This window comes from Salarias fasciatus, chromosome 5 (assembly GCF_902148845.1).
Source record: "Salarias fasciatus chromosome 5, fSalaFa1.1, whole genome shotgun sequence".
NCBI classification, from domain to species: Eukaryota; Metazoa; Chordata; class Actinopteri; order Blenniiformes; family Blenniidae; genus Salarias; species Salarias fasciatus.
In genome coordinates, this window is record NC_043749.1 from 14254743 (window position 1) to 14278402 (window position 23660).

Sequence of the window (23660 nt, forward strand, 5' to 3'; positions counted from 1 at the left end):
CCTTCACAATACACAAATTATACTTTGATTGCTTGTTGAAATATCTTCTTTTTTCACCTTACGGTACCAATTCATCAATATTTACGATCAAACTTGTCAAATTTGTCCAGTGATGGCCTGGCGACCCGTCCATTGGCTCCAGCAATCTGTGTTCTCTTATTCTGACTTTTAGCTAAACTTTTCGGAGTGAATTATTTATTATACCTGTGACAAAACTGAAAATTTGATCAGGGCAACTGCAACAAGCACGTATTTTGAGATTAAGTAAGTCTTGACCTCATTTAGGTGCAATCAGATGAGGGAACGATCAACCAATCAGCTTGTTTCCATGTCAGGAGCTCCACTGACTGACAGAAAATAACAGTGACGTGCACGCTCAACACATCCAGATTTGCAAAAATACAAGAATACATAATCTGTCTATTGTCATTAGATACAGGAAAACCTTTCTGGCATACGCTCCACAGAGCAGATCTGTAGTCCAGATCAGCTTCAGAGCTGTGCAGCTGTGCTATTAAATCATCCAAGTGGAAAAAAAAACACATCTGCAGTGGAATGAAAGCTTCCACACTCACGCAGATGTTCTCTGACACAATACTACTGGCTGTCAGGCTACAGCCATCTGAATCCAGGAGGTTCTTGTGCTCCACAGATAAAACTGAGACCATCAGGAATGGAACAGGCAATCCGGCAGCTGAAGCCTCGTAAAAGACCTGCAGTGGAAACACGCTGCAGCAATAAATTCACTTCTACTCATGTGGAGTTTTACTGGAAGACAGTGCATCATGGGATGAAGATCATGGAGGACTCTCACCTGTGTAGTCCTCGAAGCACTCGCAGGTGTAGCCTCCTTCCCGGCTGCGGCACACGCCGTGCGGCCCGCAGGGTTTGGAGTAGCAGAGGTCGATCTCCGTCTCGCAGTAGTCCCCGGTGAAGCCGGCGGGGCAGCGGCAGCGCAGCCCGGCGATGGGGTGGATGGGTCTGAACAGGATGGTGTCCGACGCCACGAAGGGCGCCAGGCTGTCGAACTTCAGCACCGACACACACTTCATGTAGTTCTCGCAGGGCTCCCGCAGGCAGATGTTGTCGTCGAAGGGGAGGACCTCCTGGGAGGAGATCTGAGCGAGCAGGCTGCGGTTCAAATACAGCCTCTCCTGGAGTTCCTCCGAGCCAAAGAACTCTCCCGTCTCGACGCCCCTGCCGGGCCGCTCGCCGCCGTGCGGGACGCCCCCGGGGCGGTGCGGCCCCTCGCCGAACACGGGCACCGCCACCGACAGGCTGACGTTGAGGATGCGGGCGCTGACGTCCGTGTCGTCCTGGATGTTGAAGATGACGACGTCCTCGGGCGCGGCGGACAGGACGCGGGCCACGCCGTCCAGGAACTGGGCCAGCAGCAGGGACAGGAAGTGCTCCTGGGAGGTGTTGGCCAGGCGCAGCGTGATGCTGTTGGACAGCATCTCGTCGGTGATGATGGTGACCTGGAGGAGGCACTGGGCGGACACCGAGTGGACGCCGTCTGGAACAGAGAGAAAGGCAACCGGGTGAGAATCCACAAGTGTGCGCGTGCAATATCGAATCATCTCTCTCTTGACCTCGAGCAGATCAACTGAACGCCAGTCTTCACTCATGCTGCACCTGTGGCAGCAGGCGGAGGTCGGAGGATTTCTGCAGCCGTCTCTCCAGACTGAAACGGAGGAGCAGTAAAGCTCCTGATGCGAGCACAGGGTCACAAACTCGAGCAAAAAATACAGACGACTGTGCAAAATGAGATTTTGAAGAATATAATAAGAAGCCTTTTTACCCCATGTACTTGGCTCTGAGGGGTGTTTTTTTCGAGTTCTGGGCTCAGATATGAGATGAACGCCAAGACCAAGAGAGAACAAATGCATGTTTCCTTTCAGCACTTTCCAACTTTCTAATCAGCAATTTCACGCCTGCATTCACAGCTCATTCTTTGCTTTCTTTGTCCGGAAGCAAAGATGCTACTCCATTATACGCGCTGCACCGAGAGCCTTAAATATCAAACTGACCCGTTCAGGCATTCCTCACATCTACTAATCTCCGCTTTTTAAACCAGATCCTTGTTTGAGGCTTGAGTGGATTTTTTTTTTCCTTTTGAACAGCTTTAACTGTACAGGAAATTATTACCTTTTTAAAGTATTTATTCTCCAAGAACTTTTTTTTTTTAAAGAAAATTTGCCACAAGCAAATCAAATACAAATGAATCAGTTTAATCATGTTGCATCGTGCTATAATCTGCACGGCAAATACATCACACTCCATATTTACACCAAATTGTGACTTTACTGAGCTGAATTTAATGCTTGTCTTTCTGCTGTAACCTTCGCTGCTCGCTCAGGAGTCACAATATAAAGAAAACAGCCTCAGTCTGAACGAAGAGCACTCAGGAAAGTCAAGAATGGGGCAAACAAGTAGAAAACTGGCTGATTCCTGCCGATTTCAGTTTAGACATCGCTCCAAACCCACTTTATAAAGTTTGAGACAAACAGACATTTTGACCTGATCCTTCAGGTTTCTGCCCAAAAACAAGAAGCCAAACTTTATCGAAAAATAAACTCCAAACAGTCTGAACTGATTTGGTAAAAATATCTAAATCAGCATTTCTTAGAGCGATAAAGCCCCAGCCAGCCAAGCTCAAGTTTGCTGGTGTCACCCTCAGTCGATAAAGCTTCAGTGTAGCTTCTGTTTTGGGGAAAATTTCACAGACTCTGACTTTTCACAAACCAAAAATGATTTTACACAAAAGTCTTCTTAATCTTCTAAAATTCAAACTGGAAACAAATGAAAACTTTAAAAAAAAAATGGTGACAGATACAAAAAATGAGTGATTTTTACGTGCTATCGTCAAAAGATTAATAAGTTAAAATTATTTAATGACGGTGAAGTTATTTGAGTCTGTTCAAGCTTCCTTCGCATGATTTTTTTTTTATAGTTGTACATGATGATAAACTGAATATCCTTTGGTTGTCTGAAAAAGAAACACTTTACATTGCTCTTACTGAAATGGCTGGAACCATTTTAAACACTGATTGGTTCAAGTAAATTGGGCCTAAATTGCTTTTTCGGGCCAAACAACTAATGCTTTGATTGACGTGATGTAAAATTGAAGTAATGGAATTAAACGGCAGGAATCCTCATCAGAAAGTGAAGTTTTAGTGTTTAGAGTCAGTTTATGTGGGTTTCTGCTGAACAGCGCCTCCTGCGGCCCCTCCAGGAGCCTCCCGGACTCTTCTCCTTCACATCCTTTTGTCTTCCTAAAGTTTCATATTCTCCCTTTAAGGCCGCGGCGGGAGGCCACTGTCATTTTGTCTAAGTGCTCCGCAGGTTTCTGTAGCCTCGAGAGCAAACACAAAACAGGCTTAATCAAATCAAATGTGTCATGAAAACAAGCCTCGGCCTCTCCCTCCAAAAAATCCTCAATGGGCCGCTTTGTTCGGGGCGTCTGGACGGCGGCCAGAGAGCAGAACCTGTGAGCAGAACTCACACAAACAGCACTGCCCAACGCTAGCAGAGCTCTGCTCTGGCACCGGGCAAGTTTAAACACAGAGTGCCAAGGGAAGAGGAGGAGGAAGAAAAGAGGGGGGGGGGTCGTAGAGGAAGTGAGACAGAGAAGCATGTTTGACACGGCTTTAATCCTCCAGCTTTCAGTCAAGCGCTTCCAGCACAGTAATAATACAGGGCCTTAGCAGAGGAAGTGAGGGGGAATCAAAGCGCGGGCGCAAGCGGGGTCGCCGCACTAATTCACACTTTACTGTAAACACACACACACACACCTGTGTATACAAGAATGTGAAAATCGACAAACAACAGCAGCTCAGCCTCGACTTTCACACAGAGGTATTTCAATAGTTCGACGATATCGGATCATTTTTATGACGCATCTTTAAATGATTTAAGGCTGAATTTTTCCAAAAAAAGGAGTTATAAGATTCATATGAGGAAGAGTTTTTGGTTTCATGTTTTCATGTTTCAATTAAAAAAAAAACTGCTCTTTCTAGTAAGGAAAAAGCTCAATCTTAATCTTATTTGTGATTTCATCTGATCTTCTCATGAGTCACTGACACGTTATGAGTGTCGTGAAGGGAAAATTGTCTCTGCTCCCTGTTGAGGCCAAATTCTCCTTCCAGGACCAAATGATTGATAATTAGGAACCATGTCCTTCACAGATTGGCAGTGTGTCTTCAAAGTGCTTGTTTTTGTGAGTAGGAGTGTAAAACTAGAAGATAATTAATTCCTAAAGATTCAACACGAAGAAGCTGAGGTGGAAAATGTCCTGAAACACTTTTCAGAAAAGTCATGAGTCAAATGATCATCAAAGTCACTTCATATAATAATAACTTCAATAATACACAATTAATTTTAACAATATTAACTGATCCATAGATTCCAACTGATCAAGATTGAGCTTTCATGAACGAAATACTTATTTGTGGACAAACGCTCCCACTGACACTGTGACCTGAACGACCTCAGAACTTTCACCAGTCTTTCCTCGTCACGTCAAACCTAATTAAATCAGGTCAGTTGAAGAACTCATGTCACATGAGACATGACTTATTCAATCGTATTGAGCTTAATCTGTCTTTTTTAGCATTTGGGTGTTTTTTAGGTCATTTCTCCACATAAATAAAACAGAAAACGAAGCTGCTGCTGCTGCTGCGGTTCCACTTCTTCATTCCAGTGAGAAAACATTTGAGGTGATGCAGAGATGCTTTATAACTTTTGTAAACAAGCAACAATCTCCTCTCTGCCTCAGCTAGCCTCCTTGTCAGCTATTCAAACCATACAATAATTGATACACTGCAGCAACAGTGGCCAGAAAAAAGAAAAAAAAAACACTGCTCTGAATAGCGAGCCGGGCTCTTAAAGGTTAGGCCATGTTTGAGGACAGACATCGCCTTAATTACGTCCTCTGCCAATTCACATTCTTCGAAGAGGGGCTCGGGCATCCAGAGGTAGACGCAGCGCTGGGAAACTGAGCGCGAGGAGAATCTGCCCTGAAAGGAACCAGACCATCCTTCAAAGAGGTCATTCTCCATGGAAGCGATCCTCCGCTGAAGGGACGGAGGGGAAAGCGAGGCGCTCGGCGCCAAGAGGGAGGCGACACGGGGAGGCCTGGCCGGTGAGGGGACGAGGTGCCAGCTCCGAGGTGTGACGCTGCTCCGTCCACGGCGCGGCCCCCTCCGGCCCTCTGGGTGCCAGGAATGCTCTCAGCTAGGAAGTGGCGCCAGGGAGAAGATTAAACACACACTGTGGCTGTAGGGCTGCCAGCGCTGTGTGCAGCATTGTGTATGTTTGTGAGTATAAACGAGTGTAGTTTATGGCTGTGCAGCTCTGATCCAAATGTCAGGATAATCTGAGTGCAAAGTGTACACAGACACACACACACACACACACACACACACACACACACAGTGGAGGACTAGAAAAAAAGCAACACGCTGAATAACCATTGTGGTCAACTCCATGTGGAGATTTGAGAAATGCAAACAAAGACATGAAAGGGGACGAGATTAATGCTATTGGCACTTTTTCTCACAAATTTTAAAATATGCATTGATATGCACTATGTATGGGCATGAAATGTGAACATGGAAGTGTGTGTGTGTGTGCATGCAAGTGTGTGCACATGTGTATGTTTGTATGTCCACTGCATGGCCGGGAAAACAGTCACTTACACTCCCACTACTCCATCATGCAGTGTGTTATAACCAAATGGCATGTAGGTCAACCGTTTCATCACTGTAGAGTCAGTAAATAGATAAATTAAATAGAATTTAAAAGGTGAAATGTAGGAAATAAAGCATTTTATGGTTTTGCTTAGATATAGGATATTATATCTTTTACTTGATATGTAAGCAAAATGCTCTAAATATTGCATTTATTTTTTTTTTCAACAAAAAAAAAAAAAAAAAAAAGTCATAGAACCAACACAACCATTTCCTTGTAAACACACCAGCTCATTAGGATTTGCAGAGCTACACACAGGCCTCGTTTGACTGCAGGTTGAAGCCTCCACGCAGAGATCATAAATTATTAGCCAGAGGTTGCAGCAGAGAAGTGGTGTCCTGCTTTTTATCTGTGATAAATGACCTTAGCTCAGTCTCAGCTGTCAAGAGAATTATAAACAACAAATGCTCCACTGATGTGATACTATATTTCAGCGCAAAGAGGCTTCAGGATGGAGCGATCTCTATAAAGAAACACATAATCAAAGTGAGATATATGGATTTTTTTTTCTTTTAGTCCACTCTGAGTCTCAGTGGCCCAGAAAATAAACTGCTGAGAGAGAAATCGAGACAAAGCGAGAGAACAAATCGGTGAGACTGGCCTAATTAGAGCACAAAGTTGCCATCAAATCTCCAGCTGAATCCCAGAAAATGTCAACAAAGTCACGGTGGATAAAGATCAGAAAGACTGTGTGACCAAATTACTGAGGACAGAGACATCACCCAGCAGCACGACAGTAACCCAGCCCCCCCGCCGTCCCCCCCTGCGCGCTGTGGAGGCAGACATTCCTCAGTTATTTGCCTGCTTCTCTTGGAGTGTGAAGGTTTTATGAGGATTTTGTCTTTTGTAGGATCGAGGCTGGACGGAGACAAAGAGGAGCGCCACTGACAAAAGCTCCAATTGAGATCTGAAAATGTTGAACCAGGTGGAAAAATCTGTGCTTCACTGCAGGAGGCGCCTCATCTACAGAAAATGACTCGGCGACCTCTGACCTGTGGGAGACGCCGCCGGAGGAGAGATGATTAGCAGACTCGATCAATAGTGTAAACTCCGGTTTGCACAGATTTTGTTGAATTAAAAAGAAAATCTGTGATTAACGTATCATTATTCTGACATTAGTTTATTAAGTCTATTACAAGTTTACCTGGGCACATCTGTAACTATTTCACTGAACTCCTGTTTAACAGAGGATAGGGTCCTCATTGACGATGCAGTCCTTCAACAACATGAGCATTACTCTGTGGCACATTAACATCCTATCAGCAACATGACAACATGTTTATGTTGACTAAAAACAAGGTAGAAGGGTATCTTATAATTTTCAGAAATTAAGACCAATTAAAGACACACTTTTTTAAAAATTGTTTCACAGATTGTCGAGGCAAATGTTTAACAGCGACAATGACTTTACAAAAAAGTTCATACGACCTCTGAACCACCTCTGGATCCTGACATATCCAGATTCAGTGGCGACTCGACCACTTCAACCTCAAACCCAACTCAATAAAACCACAGAAACCTGGAGCTCCAGGATCTTCAGGCACTTGGGTCACTTTTTGTTTCCATTCAGCTCTAAAGGTACTTCAGCTTCTCTCAGTCACGCCGCCTCAAACCTGCTCCGCCTGCTAATGCGCAGGTTAAACACTGAACCAATGAGACGGTGTTGTGGTCACGGCGGGGAGGGGAAACACATCAGACCTGCGATAAAAATACCATCTATCATCGTGACAGTGGTGGGGGGGGGCGATAAATAATCACACTCAAACAGCTTTCTTAAACAGTCATTCATCACATGTCTAATGAAGACGTTCTCTCTTCAGCACGGCTACGATCAAACGGTGAATCGTGGAGGCCGCCGTCGCCCCACAGGCAGCCGACTGTTTCTCTGCACAAGTGTGTCATGCAGGGGGAACCTCCGGGTAAGAAGGTAATGAGGTTGAGCAGAGTCTTTCTAAATCGTTCAGCATCAGCGCTCTACAGTATGTGCAGCACGCACCGAGCACTCAGTACATCAAAGAGCGCAAAGCTGGAGTCCCATTTCCAAGATCAATAGGGTGTTCATAAATTAGAAATCACTTTCAAGGGATAAGACTCACGAATGTCTTCGCGGTGCACAGTTTCTCCAGCCGCAACCGGCGAGTCGCGCTGCCAACTTACAAGTTTTTAATGAGTTTATGACTCCAAAATGAAGCCGCAGAAGATTTCAGTCTGTTTGTTCAGGAGAGATCTGAGAGCAAGTTCACCAAACTACGAGAAATTAAACATTTAAATGGCTCTAAAGAGCCGGCAGAGGAGTGCAAAAACTTTTTCACCGAGCATAAAAGAACAAGCAATGAAGAAGAATCAGCCAATCACAGACTGTGTCATGTTCACAGTATTGTTTCATGTTACAGCACATGTAATTCAGAACAATTATACTTGGAATTGTGAGAAAAAAAAAAGACATTTTCCAGTGGAATATAAGCCTGGATTCAGAACCAATGGGAGCAGCCGACAGGCGCGAGCGGTGTGAAACAGTGGTGTGAAACTGCTGTCAAAATATTATGCTTACATATTGCTGACCAGCGCCGCACGTCAAGCCCACACAAGGTCACGCAGAGAAAACACACGCTGCATAATCAATCAAACCAACCAACCACAGAGCTCCGACCTGAGCGCGCGGGCCCCGTGGGGCCAACAACAGGACACAGTTTAATCTGAATTAAACCCTTCGCCCTTGAAGCCGCCTTTAATCGCAAAACATTAATTGCTCGGACTTAGCTGCTCTGTTTGCGGTTCGGACTGATTTACTGCGTCTCGCTGGTGCTTCTGTCGGCGGCTCCTTCTGGCCGTCACCCTGACGTGTTTATGGTCGCTTCGAGACAAAACTGTACAGGTGCTGAGAGCCTTTGATCGGGAGACCACCGAACTGTAAATCACACGAGAGCGAAAGACGTGTTTAATACAGCCGAGGGGAACAACAGCGCCAACTGATACCGGTTTAAAAAAAATAGTTTTGTGACATTTGAGCTATTCTTACAAAGAATGATTTACAAAAAAAAGGTAAGATTTCAAGACAGACTGCAGGACGACGGACATAATCCCCACTTTCATACCAGTGACGAACTCTTAACCCGCAAGTGAAGAAGAAAGAAATAATCCAGCGTGGACCGAGGCTAATGAGCGCTGATGTGGGTTTAGAATTCAGTCAACAGAAGTTTATCACGATGATGAGGCTCAGGAGCTTTGTGCTCCGGCAGAGTTTAAAATTGCATAATATCCTTAAGATCAAGCTGATCCAGTGTCTCCTTCATTAAACCTGAGAGCTCTCGGTTTGGTGGCCGTTTCATTTAAAAGCCAGAGTCTCGGGTTCTGCTGATCAAAAGAGGCCCAGTAAAACGTGGCAGCTGGTAGCGGCCCGTTTGAATTAGGCAGAGCTGAAAGGTGAAGCACACTCGAGCGCCGGCTGAATGGAGGCCGACGGCCGGGTGGGGGGAGGCTGAGCGCTGAGAAAAGGGAGGATGGCTTTTTTTTTTTTTCATCCCATTACCCCTGTATGCCAACCCCTTCCTGACCCCCGACTCAACAAGCAACGGCCGAGGCTGACACCCCACCGCCGCTCGCACTGCCCCTCAGCATTAAACACTCTTAACGACTCCCGCGAGCTCCGCCCGCCCACAGCAGCTCACATCGCCATTCAACCGCCACAGATCAAGAAAGGCAAGTCAGCAAGAACACAGTCACGGCAAGCGTTTATAATCTGGAGCGAAAAAGACAAGAGATTCTGACTGGATGGATGAAACACAAAAACACACCAATAAAATAACAACTTAGAGTTGAATCCTAACAAGCCTGGAAATGTTGTTTGAATATTTTGGTGAGTTTTGAATCCTAACTCCGCCGTGGAGACAGGATCCTTCAGCGAGTCATTTTGCGCCACATCAGCTCTCAGACTGAGGATAAACCTGAATCTGGGGATTTTCATCCATAAACAAATATCCTAGCTGAGTGTTTCGCCAGGTGCTGTTAGTTAAAGTCTGGTCCAACATTAAAGCCCAGTATTTCCAAACAGAAGTTACGAAGCACACACAGCGCAGACGGGGTGGAAACTGACTGATCCACGTTTGGTTTTAAGGTTTTTCCTACAATTATGAAAATCTGTGCTGTAATTATTGTTTATATGTACAATTCATTTATTTTCAGCCATTCGTGTGTATTCAGAAATGCAGTAAATCACCGATATTTTGCTAAATTCAGATGTTTGTTTGCTTTTTTTAAATTGAGATTCAGAGAAATGTTCCAATGCGTGTTGCTTTCTGTTGAACAAATGAGCAAAACCACATTCAAAGACAGAAAAACTCTCACATGCAGAATCAAACCGGGGAGGAAAAAACACAAACCACTGCTCCAAACTGATCAAGCTCATCTATACTTCCCAGTTCAAGATGAATAATGCACAATAATTCAGCCACCAATTTCAGCTACATTCCACAGGAAGGCCAGGTTTAAAGATGAACAATGCGGCTCTCACGACGAGACACAGGCTGCGATTATCCACTTCAATTAAAACACCAGACATGTTTGTACTGCTTCGTTTAGAAGTCAGAGTAGGTGAGAAATTAGTAGCTTGGAGGCTAAAACACGCTGTGAGGGCCGGGACAACATTACAGCTCCTCTAATCACCCAAAACAGCGGAGAGCAGCTGCAGCTGGAGCAGACGACTGGCGGCAGGCCGAAGCAGACTTCAGCTTGATTTGGGCTGAATCTCCTCACCTCCGCCAGACTATTATTGTCGGGAAAAAGCTAAACAGAACCGCGCGCTCGCAGCTCTTCGGCAGAGAAGCCGCTTGCAGCTTCGCTGGAAGGCGCTGAAACTCCCACGCAGCAGATTCACTGTTATCTGCTCCCGAGCAACACTGGAAGGCCGCTACGCCACGCAGCAGAGATTACAGCCAGCGCCACGATCGGTGCGCACGTGTGTTAATTAGCTTCAAAAACCAGGTTAAATGAATATTCATGTCTCTGACCTTGTTTTTGAAACCAAAAAAGGTTTCGCTGGCTGTTTTATCTGTGATCATTTTGACTTTAATGGAAGGAGGATCAGCTGTAATGACGGCTACATCCTGCAGCGCCTGGGAAGTCAATAATGAGAACTGCTGGTGTAGCTCAATGTCAGCCCAAGGATTCCACTCCTGAAGAGACAGAATCTCCGTCCTGACTTCTCCTCTTGGGAGAGAGCTGACTCTGCTGGACAGAGGCCATCCATGCTCATTTGCAGCCCCTGCCATCGCACCGCATCCCCCCGATGACACTTTCCTGCTGCATCCCCAACAAGAGGACATTCCGCGGATTCTCCATCTATAGCGAAGCAGCTTCCCAGCCACAGAAAAGCATGCGAGCTCCTCCGATCTGCGCATTTGCATATCAAAAGGGGAACCGCTGTCAGTGCGATGGTAAAGAGGCATTAGCATGCAGAGGCATGGCCGAGCATGGGGCTGTTATTCAAACAGCGCAACAATCATTTGATAGATATTAGATACGGAACATCTCGTGGCACAATGGCACGCACCGAGATGATCTGAAACAGACGAGTCAACAACTAGCAGCCGCATTAAACTTTGATTATCGTGGAAAGAAAAAAAACTGAGTGATTTCATTGAGAGGCTGAAGACGATTATTGCACCAGATATATTGGAGAGCTGTTCATTGATTACTGAAGATAAAAATAAAAAACTAGTATTTGGTAAAGTAAGTTGTGCATTACTTTCAGTTTGTAACACACATTTTGCAGTGTGTCTGCAACACTTTAAATGAGCTGTCCGCACTGTGTGGTCAGTGTGAAGACTGATCCACTCCTTATATCAGTTTGATGGAAGTCAAAGGGTTTTGCGCACATGCTAACATGTTCTGTTTGAATTTGGAGATTGGTGTCTTCATTCACACGCTTGTCTTTGAGAATATGAGCTTCGCCACTCAGGCAGTGCTCAGCATGAAATCGCTTTCTTCAGAATAACATATTTATGAACTAACGACAATGAGAAGAAGCAGCAGCACAAGAGCAGCTGCGATCAGCTGGCGACATGCAGACAGTAGCTGACAGCTCTGGGGAAGGAGGGCTCGTGTTTATTTAGGGAGGCGCACACATCACGGGCACCGGCCAGAGAAAAGCTCTGCTTATTGCTAAAAGTAACAGTCTACTGTGAGACGGAGCAGGACGGAGAAGACAGCAGCTCCACTCAAGTCTTCATCTATAACAAAAGAAACAAGCTTCCAGCTCGGGAGCTCTAGAGATATTATCTTTATGAGTTTTAATCCTTTAGCTTGGGTTTGAATTCTTTTTACAGTCAGGTGGTAATCTGTATGGTAAAAGTCACATTCACTTTGCCACATGTTATTCTCAACACTTCTTGTTGTTGCCACAAGCAAACTATATTTGGGATCCGTTCAGAAGATCAAACACGTCAACACTCCACCTCCATCTCAGTGAGGAGCATAAATAATCACCAAACTGTGAAAGAACAATCGCTCGATCGCAGTAACTCACAGGGACGCCGTCTGTGTGGTTAACTGGATGCCCTCCTGTCAGTTTTAATATAAATTAGAGGGCGATGAAACATCTTAAAGTCCAGCACTGCAGGGTTCACCACCTCCACCAGTCACACTCCCTCCCCGGGTGTCGAGCAGCGACGCTGACAGGCCGGAGCGCGGAGCCCAGCCACATGAAACCAGGTCAGTGTGAAAGCCCGGCCTGCTCCGACGCCGAACGAGAGCAATGTAGCAGAAAGGTAACGGGCTGTTAAGTAAACATAATCTGTCACGGTCACGGTGTGAGAGGCCCGTTTCACTGTAGTGATTTCTGTACTTGAGTGGAGCTCCACTATGAGGTTTTTTTTAAGGGCCTTGTGTATTGTTTCGGAGCTGTGTTTCCCAGACTTGTTTTGGATGACATGCCCTCTCAGCTGACGAAGTGGGGTTTTCTTTTGACACGGTATGTGTGTGTGTGTGTGTGTGTCATCTCTCCAGTGTTTTGGAATTCACTGAACTAAAACTTGTTATGATCACAGCCACAGTTAGAGTTGTTTCAAATCACCATAAAGAAAAACAAGGCTGAGAACAAACCCTGGCTGGATGTTCTGACAGTTCGTGTCGCCTGCTGCATTTGGACGACCCTTGATGTCCTTTTGATCAGGTTTCATTTCTACACCATCTGTGATGCTGTCACTGAAAGCTGTTTTTAAAACGGCTCCGTTCACTGCTAGATGTTCTCAACGCAGCTCAGCTTCCCCTAAATCTACCTTTTATTATCATTTATTCAGATTTTAAACTGTAGCCATATGTTGCAGCCTGCCTCGCTATTTTTCCAAAACTGTCAAACATTAATGGTTCGGAAGGTCATAGTCGGGCACATAGTTCAGCACCTTCGAATATTGAAATTAGTTTTTTAAGGATCCTCAAACTGACCAAGATACCTTGACCCCTTGCTAAACGTGTTGTTATTCTGACAGTACAACTGCATTTCATACTGTTCAGGTAAAACAACAGATAATCTTCATTTTGACTTTTTAACTATTGATATTTGACTTTGAGCTGGAGATATGAAGTTGGGGATGGATTAATATGTGACTATACACTCTCCTTGCTACAGATTAAATGGTCAGAGAGGAAACACAGTGCTCACTAAAGATTAATAGAGAGGCTGCAGGCAGTAGTTGTCTTGTGCTTAGGAGCACAAGACAACTTCTTAATGGAAAAGTGCCTCTTTGGTCACTAAAATAGTGGTAAAAGCAAATTGATGTCATCAATTAAAATCACATCAAAAGTCAGTTAATTAATTAGTTTCTACGACTTGGCATCAGCTGACCCGTCTGGTGGTGAATCCGTACACGCAGGTTGCAGCAGAGCTTCATTCTATCCACCCAATCACTGGAAAATTGTCTGCATCAGACCGTAATACAGTAAATAGGGTAATTCATGGTTGAATAGCAGGTCTGGTGATACTCTCCTGAAGCTGGCAGGGGCAAACAAGTGGACACAAAGAGCTGGGAGTGGGGGGGTGCGCGGGGGCAACTCCAGACAACAGCCCGCTCCTATTGTCTGCCAGGATGGCGAGGACAATGCAGGACAACGCTAAGATACACGCAGGCAGCGCAAGGCCTCGGCCCGGCGATGCGCCAGCCCTAATCCTAAACATGATCTCCCCTCCTCAAACAGATGATGTCAGCCCGTCCCCCTCCCCTCCTGCACCTTCGCCCCCACCTAAAGCTCCTCCGGACCTGAAACGCAGCCGAGCGTTCAGCGGCACATAAGCTCACAAGAGGATGTTCCGCCGCTGAAGAAACACGCCGGCAGCAGGAAACCAGACACCCCCTCAGAGCATCTGTGTCACAAATCAAAGAGCTTAAAGACGACACTATCATGTCACCGCGAGCTTTAAACTCCGGGCTGCTCTCAAAACAAGAGGGCCTCTGAAGTCCGTCACATGCGAGGCAAAACTTTATCCTGTGAAAACACAGCAGATGGAAACTTAATATCTGCAGTCAGGTGTCGGCCGCAGCGAAAGCGGCCGGCGGGGCAGGTCGCTGCGTCCCGCAGCATTACAGGTCCGCGGAAGGCTTTACATGCTTCACTGGCAGGCAGGACTGGAGAGGGGGGGACAGTTGCTCTTTAGAACTTTATGTGCCTCCCCTCCCCCCCATCTTCGCTCCACAAAAGAGGCCTTACCCCTCCGTCCCCACCCACAAGGAATTTCTCAGGCATTGCTGGGCTCACCATGACAACTGGGTGCTTAACAAAGCATTTCTCTTAGGCATTCTTCCTTTCACAGGGGAGAGGTGGGGGGGGACAACAGTCAAAGGAGGGAGACACGGAGCGGGAGGGGGGGGGGGGGGAGGACGGGGATAAAGAGGAAGGGTGGAGGAGCTCGAAATGATGGGAGGGAACAGTGGAGGTTACAGGGGTGAGAGCCATAGACCCCGAATAGATAGGAGAAAAATGGGGAACGGTGACAAGCAAACAAAAGAGGGGGAAAGAGAAACAGGATCAAGGTGATAGGTGACGTTAAACGGTTAAAAAGGAGGAGAAAAAGAGAAACAGGGCTACAAACATTCCACGCAAGCTGCGGGTGTGACTACCGCCAGCCAGGGAGGGCGAGGAGAAGGCCCGGAGGAATGAAAGGAGCCCATCACGGGTGACTCTAGTCGCACAAAACACAGCCGAGCGACGCAAGCTGTGACTTTGTGCCGTACGAGTCGAGCACAAGGAAAAACGGGAATTCATCAACCAAAAAGAACACAGAAACCCAAGGTGCGCTCCGCCAGAGTGAGATAAGTACGCAACGAGTGAGGAGAGAAGTAATCAGAGTCGTCCAGCTGTTCAATGCCACACACACACACACACACACAAATATGGCAGATTGGAGCAGCTCAATAGGCTAATGTTACAGCAGACAACCCCCCGAGAAAGTCCCTGCACAGACAGCTTAAAGCTGGAGTAGATTTTAACGAAATTAGGCTGGAAGTGAGTGTCTTGGCTCTGATGTGCAGCGTGTGACGGAGCGGAGCCTCCATTAAAATTAGAGCCTGTTTATTGTATCCTGGGTATAAGTCATGACCTAAATGCAGTTCATGCCCGCTAAGCCCAATATCCTAATACTTCAGTTTCCAGAGAGTAATAATGTGGGAAACCACAGAAGTTGAGTGATATGAGAGTATTGGTTGTTTGCCTGGGTTCGCTGGGCTGACTGCCAGCGGGCTTTGGCTCACACAACCTCGAGAGCGAGGGATTTTAACCTTGGTACATCAGCAGCCACTTCAGACTCAACACTTGAAACTCAAAAGGCCCTTTCCTGTGCCGACAGCGGCCAGGCGGTGGAAATACCTGCTGTCCAGCGGGCAGCGCCAGCGCTTGTACGGCCCGCAGCGTGATGTGAGCTGAATCAAACCGCCGTCGTTAGTCACAGAGGCGTGTTTGTCGGAGAAAATTCTGCTCTTTTCAAAGCGAGCATGGGGGCATGATATTGGCCTCGACTCAAGAATTTCATTAAAGGACAAAGTGTCCTGATGGAACGGAGGAGACAGGATATATAACATGTTTCTGCAGCGATTGAAATGTGTCAGTCCAACAGGAGTCACTTCAAGGAATATGAAATGTAGAGAAACTGACGCGTCGACGGAACAGAGACTCAACAGACCGCACATACATCAGTGGCAGTGAGGGATAATGAATGATTAGATATACTTTCTATATGAAAATTAACAGGGCTTTGCAGATTAAAGAAAAGTGGGGGAAAGACTCTCTATCATCTAATGCAAACATCTATTTATGCAAGCTCACGCTTGCCTGGAAGGAATAGATGAGCCCCTGAGAATGTCAACACCGCTCTGACAGATCTCAGGATACAGATGCAGCAAATGTAATCCCACGTATGACAGCCTGCCTCTCACCCCAAACTGTAACTACAACTCTCTCCACGACACTGAAATGACACGGGAGATGAAAATCCATGTATTGTGTTTGGTCCTGAACGTGGCAGAAATCTCAAGTTACAATCCAACAAATCGCTCAAATCAAAAATCCACTGCGTCACATTAGCCTGGGTTTATTGGCGTCTTCTCTCCCGGTCTGTGCCGAGGCAGGCTCACTTCAGCAAATCTGAATTTTTAACTGGCTAACATAATTATAGGGTTATGATTGCTAATTAATGCAAGTGCACACAGCCAACACCCAACGAGCCGGAGAGATCTGTGGGCTATGTGATTCTCAGACACACTGTGAAGTGGCTGCTCCAGGCCTGAAATAATTGTGGCGCTGGAATAAACAGCAGTGAGCAGCATTTTCTGTTGGATGATTTATGTTTATTTAAGTATCTTCCCAAAGTCATGAAGCCATATATAGGAACGCTGGATAACTTAAACAAAGTCTTTGTATATTTATTATATATTTGCACTTGGGTGTAAAAAAAAGATGCTGGTGTCGATCTGTGCTCTACAAAAACTTAAGGATTTTATTTATTACTTTAAATCACTTAAACATCCTTTATGAATTCATCACAGATGGTGGATTGGGAGCTTCTGAAGAACTGAAATTGTTCATAATTGTAATTTTTTTTCCATTGTATTTGTACAGTTGTACAACTGGATATTTACATTTTGTTTCATGAAGGTTTTTTCAAACCAGGAATAGTGTAGTTACATATATGTAACTTCCACATATATTCATTATCAAAATAAAGTGCCCTGAGATTAAAAGCTGAATACCAAATCGGCATGAACTTGATAATAATGAAATTAAAAAGTGACCTGCTTTCATCTAGCAATCGAATACTGTAAATAAGCAAGATGAGTTCAGGGAATACTCTGAATGATCTCAGTGAATTTGGCTTCAACATGACCTGATGGGCATGAAAAAGATCCTGCTGCAGTGGAAACACTTTGAACCTGGAAGCTCGTATTGAAACATTTGAGCCATTACATCCATTTCAGGGTGAAGACCGGAGCTCAGAAAAGATTTTAATCACAGTCCAACAACATACAAAGGAGCCCATCAGAAATCGTCCATCATCAGGGGCCTCTTAAACGGCAGCATAAAGAGGAAGATAATGGGAAGACTTGGGAGGTCCCTGGAGGGGGAAGCCTTTGAAAATTGGGGTCAGCAGCATCCACAGAAAGAACTAGTCTTCCTTTTCCTCCTCCTCCTCCTGCAGCAGCTCCCGTCTGAAGGCTTCCCTGCTCTCTTACAGTACGACTGTATTTTCCAACACGATCCCAGTTTACACAACCACAACTTAACCCTCCACTCCTCCCTCCTTCCCCTGCCGCCCTGCCGCCCTCCTGCCTCCCTCCGTCTCCTCCTGTCTCCTGCAGGGGTGCTGACACATAAACCCCAGCAGGTGCTGGACGCGCCGGGCAGACACGGCCTCTAATTGGTCCTCGGTGGAGTCACAGCTGTTGCCCCCAACCGCAGCCTGGTGAGCTCCTGAATCGACAGCTCACCATTGTTCTCCGGAGAGGCGAGCTCGCTCTCCATTTATTATAAAGGCGACCCACGCTAACCATACAGTATCCGTCTCCCGCTGTCAAATCGTCACACAACAGGAATGCACTTCAAGCTGTCAGTCGCCGCCACTGCTGCACTTTATCTGCAATCAAACAAACCCTGGAGGTTTCTGCCGTCTTCTCTGAGCTGGTTCCGTTTCTTTAACCTTGATGTGCTGCGTTTAAGCAATGTTTCCAGTTGTGTTGTTCCCCCTCCCTCTTACTGTGAGCCAAGGTCAAAGGAAAAGGTGGATTTGCGGGAAACTACACTGCGTCAAATAAGCTCCAACAGAGGGTAACTACAACCCCCACCACCCCCCGCCCCATTCTCTGTGGGTGCAATTCAAGTTCAGTAGCGTTTGAGGAGCAAACAAAACTGTTATTTGTGCTGGCACGCCAATTAAAGGTTCAGGGAACAAGTCCAAAACACGCTGGATAAGAAAAGAGCGGGCAAAGAGAGGAACGGCGATTTGTTTCAAGCTTATGTGATCCTTCTTTTCCAGTATCAATCATGACTCAAACAGTTCTTTGCAACAATTCTGCTATCAGTTTAAAAAGCGCCATCAAAAACTTTTTAATTTCACCTTCAGTCAAATAACACGAGCAAGAGGCGTGACAACAAAAACATCACTTAAAGAAGATCAGCTCCTTCACTCAGAGCCTGAACAAGCTGTAGAAAGTGATGATAATTGAATTAGGTCTGTCATCCTATAAGGGAGCGGGGGTATGGTTGGTAATTATGGGGCTTGATCAGTCTGCCCACTGGAGTGTGGGTCCCACCGGACGCAGACACGCTCAGACAAACAGCCATTTAAAACACGACAATAGACACAGCTAAATTAGGCTAATGTAAATAAGAAAGCTCATTAATGAGGAGGCCAAAGAATGACAACCCCAAACCCTCAGCACCCTCCCCACAGAAAGAAATTTAGGAAATGAAACAATCAACTAAGAAAAACAGGAATTTTAAGATTTTTAAACTGTCGATGTAGACTGGCTCGCTGTTTGATTCGCTTTTTATAAAGTGAAATGGCTTACATGATATTCCGCAATGAATATTAATCATGTTTCATGAATATTTCTATTATGAGCAGATCACTCTGGGATATTGAAGCCTGAAAAAACATACTCAAGTCATTATCGGTTCCATTATCCAGTGAAGTGAAGTGCAAATGTAAATGAAGAGAGAGAACATGTTAATGCAAATAACGTGAGCGCGCACACCTCAGCGAGCTGCTCTCCTATTACTGCACTATTTTCACTCACTTGGGTGGAGACTGCAATTACAGAGAGAGAGTTATCGCAGAGACTCACCTGACACCGAGATCCTCATGGAGGCCTCCAGGGGCCGGTTGTTGTCCAGGGCCTGGCTCAGCTGGATCTCTCCCGTGCTTTGGTTCAGCAGGACCAGGTTCAGCTCGTTCCCCACCTCGAAGCTGTAGTGCAGCTGATCCGAGACGTCCGGGTCGAAGGCGGGGATGCGTCCGATCACTCCCGTGGGGAAGCTGCTGGATTTGTCCGTCACGTAGTTATTAAAGATGATCTGGAAGTTTTTCAGCACGGGCTCGTTGTCGTTCTTGTCCACGAGTTTGATGTGCACGGTGGCTCGGCTGACCAGGGGGGCAGAGGTGGCCTGGACCACAATGACGTACTCAGACCTCGACTCGTAGTCGAGGTCTATCAGCGCTGTCAGCTCCCCAGAGAAGATATCCAGCTGAAACACCTCCGGGATGTTCCCCTCCACGATCTGATACATGATCTGTGCATTACTGCCTTCGTCTGGGTCTGTAGCTGATATGTGTGCGACCACGAGGCCTATGGGGCTGTTTTCCTCCACCATGATGTCAAACTCATCTTTCTCAAACACAGGGGGGTTGTCGTTCACGTCCAGGATTGTCACCTGAATGTTTACTGGTGTCTTCAGAGCGGGAACACCTTTGTCCACAGCGAAGGCCTGCAGGCTGTAAATTGGGACATTTTCTCTGTCGAGCCTTCGTAGCGTGCGGACGATCCCAGAGGTGGACTCGATTATGAAATCCCCATCGCCGTCCTCCCCGCCCTGGAAAGTGTAGAAGACGCGTCCATTGAGCCCGGAGTCTCTGTCTGTGGCAGAAACCTGGACAACGCTGGTGAAGACGGGCACATCCTCCATCACGGAGCCCACATAGTGGTCTCTGAGGAATCGAGGCGAGTTGTCGTTTACGTCGTTCACCAAAATCTCCAAGTAGGTCGTGTCGGACTTCTGAGGGATGCCGTTATCTCGGGCGGTGATGGCGAGCGTGTAGGAAACTTGGTCCTCGTAGTCCAGCTCCATCTGAGTCGTCACCGCTCCCGAATCCGGGTCAATGTCAAACTGAGGGATGCTGTCGTCCATGAAATAGGTGATGCGCGCGTTCTCGCCCGTGTCCTCGTCCGTGGCGCTGATCACCACCACGGTGGTGCCGACCGGTCGGTCCTCGTTGATGTTGACCGTGTAGTGTGAACTCTGAAACACGGGGCGGTGCGTGTTGGCGTCCGTGACGTTAACGAACACCTTGGCCGTGTCGAAGCGGGTGCCGTCGCTGGCGGTGACGGTGAGGACGTACTGGCGCTCCAGTTTGTAGTCCAGAGGCAGAGCCAGCGTGATGAGCCCGCCGCCGCTCTGACTCGTGATGGAGAACCTGTTGCGGGTATTTCCGCTGGATATTTGATAGGTCACCACGCTGTTGATGTCCTGGTCCACGGCCGACACCGTCACCACGCTGGTCCCCACGGCCGCGTCCTCGTTCAGTCGCATGAAGTACGCCTTCTGGGTGAACTCCGGGTTGTTGTCGTTGACGTCCAGAATTGTCATGCTGATGCTGGCCGAGGACGACATGATGGGGTAGCCGTGATCGCGGGCCTCCACTCCAAAGTTGTAAAAATCCACGCTCTCCCTGTCCAGCTCGGCCGCCACCACGATCCAGCCAGTGCTGTTGTTGATGCTGAACGGGAAGTTTGGTGTGGTTTCGGTGAGGCGATACTCCAGCCTGGAGTTTTCTCCAGAGTCTGCATCCACGGCTTGGATGTGGATGATGGAGTAACCCAGCGGCACGTTTTCCAGCACGGTGGCCTGGAACGGGGTGCTGACGAAGATGGGGGCGTTGTCGTTGACGTCCAGGACTTGCACTGTGACCAGGCCGCTAATATTGGACAGCGGCGGCCGTCCTCCATCCTGGGCTCTGATCCTCAGCATGTACTCTTTGTTGGCCTCATAATCCAGGTGGCTCACCAGGTCCATCTTACCCGTCTGAGCGTCGATGTAGAACTGGCCGCGGGTGTTTCCACTCATGATGCTGAAGTGAACCACAGCGTTGCTCCCTCTGTCCTGATCCGAGGCCGTGACCTGCAGGATCTCTGTGTTCGGGGTCATGTCCTCGGGCACCTGGACCACGTAGCGTTTCTCGCTGAACTGCGGAGCGTTGTCGTTGTCGTCCTCCACCACAATGTGAACGGTGGCCGTGGCGCTGCGGGGCCCGGGGTCACGACCCTGATCATTTGCTTCAACTAACAGCATATAAGCTTCTACCTCCTCTCTGTCAACTAGGCCCTTCGTGCGGATCACTCCGGACCGTGAGTCGATCTCAAACACATCATTGGACCCGTTATTGTTGAGTATGTGGTAAAGGATGTTACCGTTAATGGGAGCGTCCCCGTCTGTGGCCCTCACAGTCAGCACCTCATACCCTATTTCTAAATTCTCCCTGATGCTCTCTTTATAGTCCTGCTGTTCAAACACTGGGTCGTGGTCATTCGTGTCCCTCACTGTGATCGTGAGCGTGGCCATGGCTGTACGCCGAGGTGTGCCGTGGTCAACGGCCGTCACACGAAACACGTGGGTCTCTTTAGTCTCCCGGTCCAGCACCTCCACAGTGGACACGGCACCTGTGGCGGGGTCCACGGCAAAAAGGTTGTTGGAGCGGCTGTCGAAGAGAGCCTCGATGAAATACTCCAGCCTCCCCGCCTCTCCTTCGTCCGCATCCACCGCTTTCAAAACGACAACGGGAGTCCCAGCGGGCTGATTCTCCGCCACAGACTCCTGGTACATGGGAGGCTGAAACTGAGGGCTGCTGTTGGGGCTTCTCCTGCTCCTCCTCCTCACGATCCCTGAATCAGACTGAGCTGCCTTTTTTAAGAGTTTCTCCAGGTGGGCCTGCCTGAAGGGGCCCTGCCCCACGCGCCAGTGGATGGAGACAGGCTTAATGTTTAACCTGTTTCCAGAAAGCACGTCGCAGAGCACGTCCATCTCCAGGAGGGTGTCCTGCCTCCAGCACAAAGTCTCAGACACAAACAAGTGTCCCTCAGAGAAGTAAAACTCGTGGCTGTTGGTGACTTTACAGCCGACCGGGGGGCCAGGTAACAACCCCCCCACTGGAAATAAAGCAGAGCCAGCCTGGTGGCACTCCGAGTTGTGTCGGCTGCGGCCGCTGAACAAGCTGAGGACTTCCATGTCCCACTGAGTTTTCCTTTGCGGCTTGTTCGAGCAGTTCCTCCCGTGGACATGAACGTCGTACTGGCTGGTGAGGAGGTGCCTGTAGCCGGAGTCCGCGCAGTCCGACACCGTGTACACGGTGAAGGGGTTGGATCTCAGAGCGGTACACTCTATGGAGCGCGAAACGAACACGGTTCCCACCGCCGCGTCCGTCTCCAGAAAGCGCTCCGCGAACCTGGGAGCGAGGACCTGATCCAGAGCGCACCGCGCGCCCCGGCGCGCGCCGGACACCAGCGTCCCCGGCCCCGCATCCTCACCGAGGTGGACGGAGTAAGAGTGCGCCAGAGGAACCTGCCTCCACCACCACAGTATCACCAACAAATCCCACCTGACGAAGTGCATCGCTCCTCAGTTCCGCCCGGGAATCTCCGAAGCTCCGAACCGCTCTTAAACTTTCCGCCGGAGAGTTTCTCTTTGTCGCAGAAGAGCCATGCTCCCCCCCCACCGGGCGCACTTCGCGGCTGATTCCCTGAAGACGGGGAAGTCGCAGTTAACCTCGGCCGGAGCTGATCTCACATGCGCGCAACTCACGCTCACGGACCCCGGCGAGAAGAAGAAGAAGGAGAAGAAGTCCAGCGGCGGCTGCAGCTCCGCTCCGTCCGCGCGACTCCGCGTGAATGAGAAAGATGGCTCCTGCTCCCCGCGAGCCTCCGGGGGCTCATTATCATAAACCTGTGTGTGTGCGGCGTGTGTGTGCGGTGTGTGTGTGCGAGAGAGAGAGAGAGAGAGAGAGAGAGAGAGAGAGAGAGAGGGAGAGAGAGAGAGAGAGATGCGCTCACTTGTCAGCAGTGTGTATGTAACATGTAATGATTTAATACATTCCTTCATTACTTATTACCAAATAGTTCACTTATTACCTGGTAAGCGTCACATGCTTCGGTTTTCAGTGGTGCCTGTTTTTGTAAAAGTTACAGAAAAAACAGTGTGAACTTAAACTAGGTTAAAAAAAATAATAATTCAGTTACACTGTGCTTGGATCCAATGGTGCATATTTGTTGTTAAAGCTGTTTTCCCCGTCAAGTTTATAGTAATTTATAATTGGAACCAAAGTAGAAACAATAACTTAGTTGCAGCTCATGTTTTTTACCAATACTTTCAAAACAGGCCTCGAAGAGCTCCAAACACGTTTTTAAATGGTCACATGGGGAAAATAGAATGTTTATAACAGGTGAAACTGGCGGCTGGACAGTAGCCTGGAGTTCGGCTGATATTCTGGGTGTGAGCGACATCTAGTGGACAGACCGCGGTGTTTCCCCTCTGTAGAAATACACCTCAGATGTTTGACTGACCTCAACACTCCTTTACTGCCTGATATAACTGTTTCCATTTGAACCATCAATTTCAAATGGCAACTTAAAGAACTGGATTTTTTTAAAAGAATTTTAAAT

At 47.6% G+C, this 23660-nt stretch overlaps 1 protein-coding gene across 1 annotated transcript in view; it reads right to left on the reverse strand.

Moving 5' to 3' along the window:
• Window positions 1-22643, reverse strand: part of celsr2 (cadherin, EGF LAG seven-pass G-type receptor 2) — a 54812-nt gene extending 32169 nt beyond the window's left edge. The window contains exons 1-2 of the mRNA XM_030092359.1: window positions 19077-22643; window positions 815-1516 (exon numbers count right to left, since the gene is read on the reverse strand). Of these exons, the coding sequence (XP_029948219.1) occupies window positions 815-1516; window positions 19077-22614 (4240 nt within the window). The 5' untranslated portion in view covers window positions 22615-22643. The remainder of the gene's footprint in view (window positions 1-814; window positions 1517-19076) is intronic.
• Between the last annotated feature and the right edge of the window lie 1017 nt (window positions 22644-23660).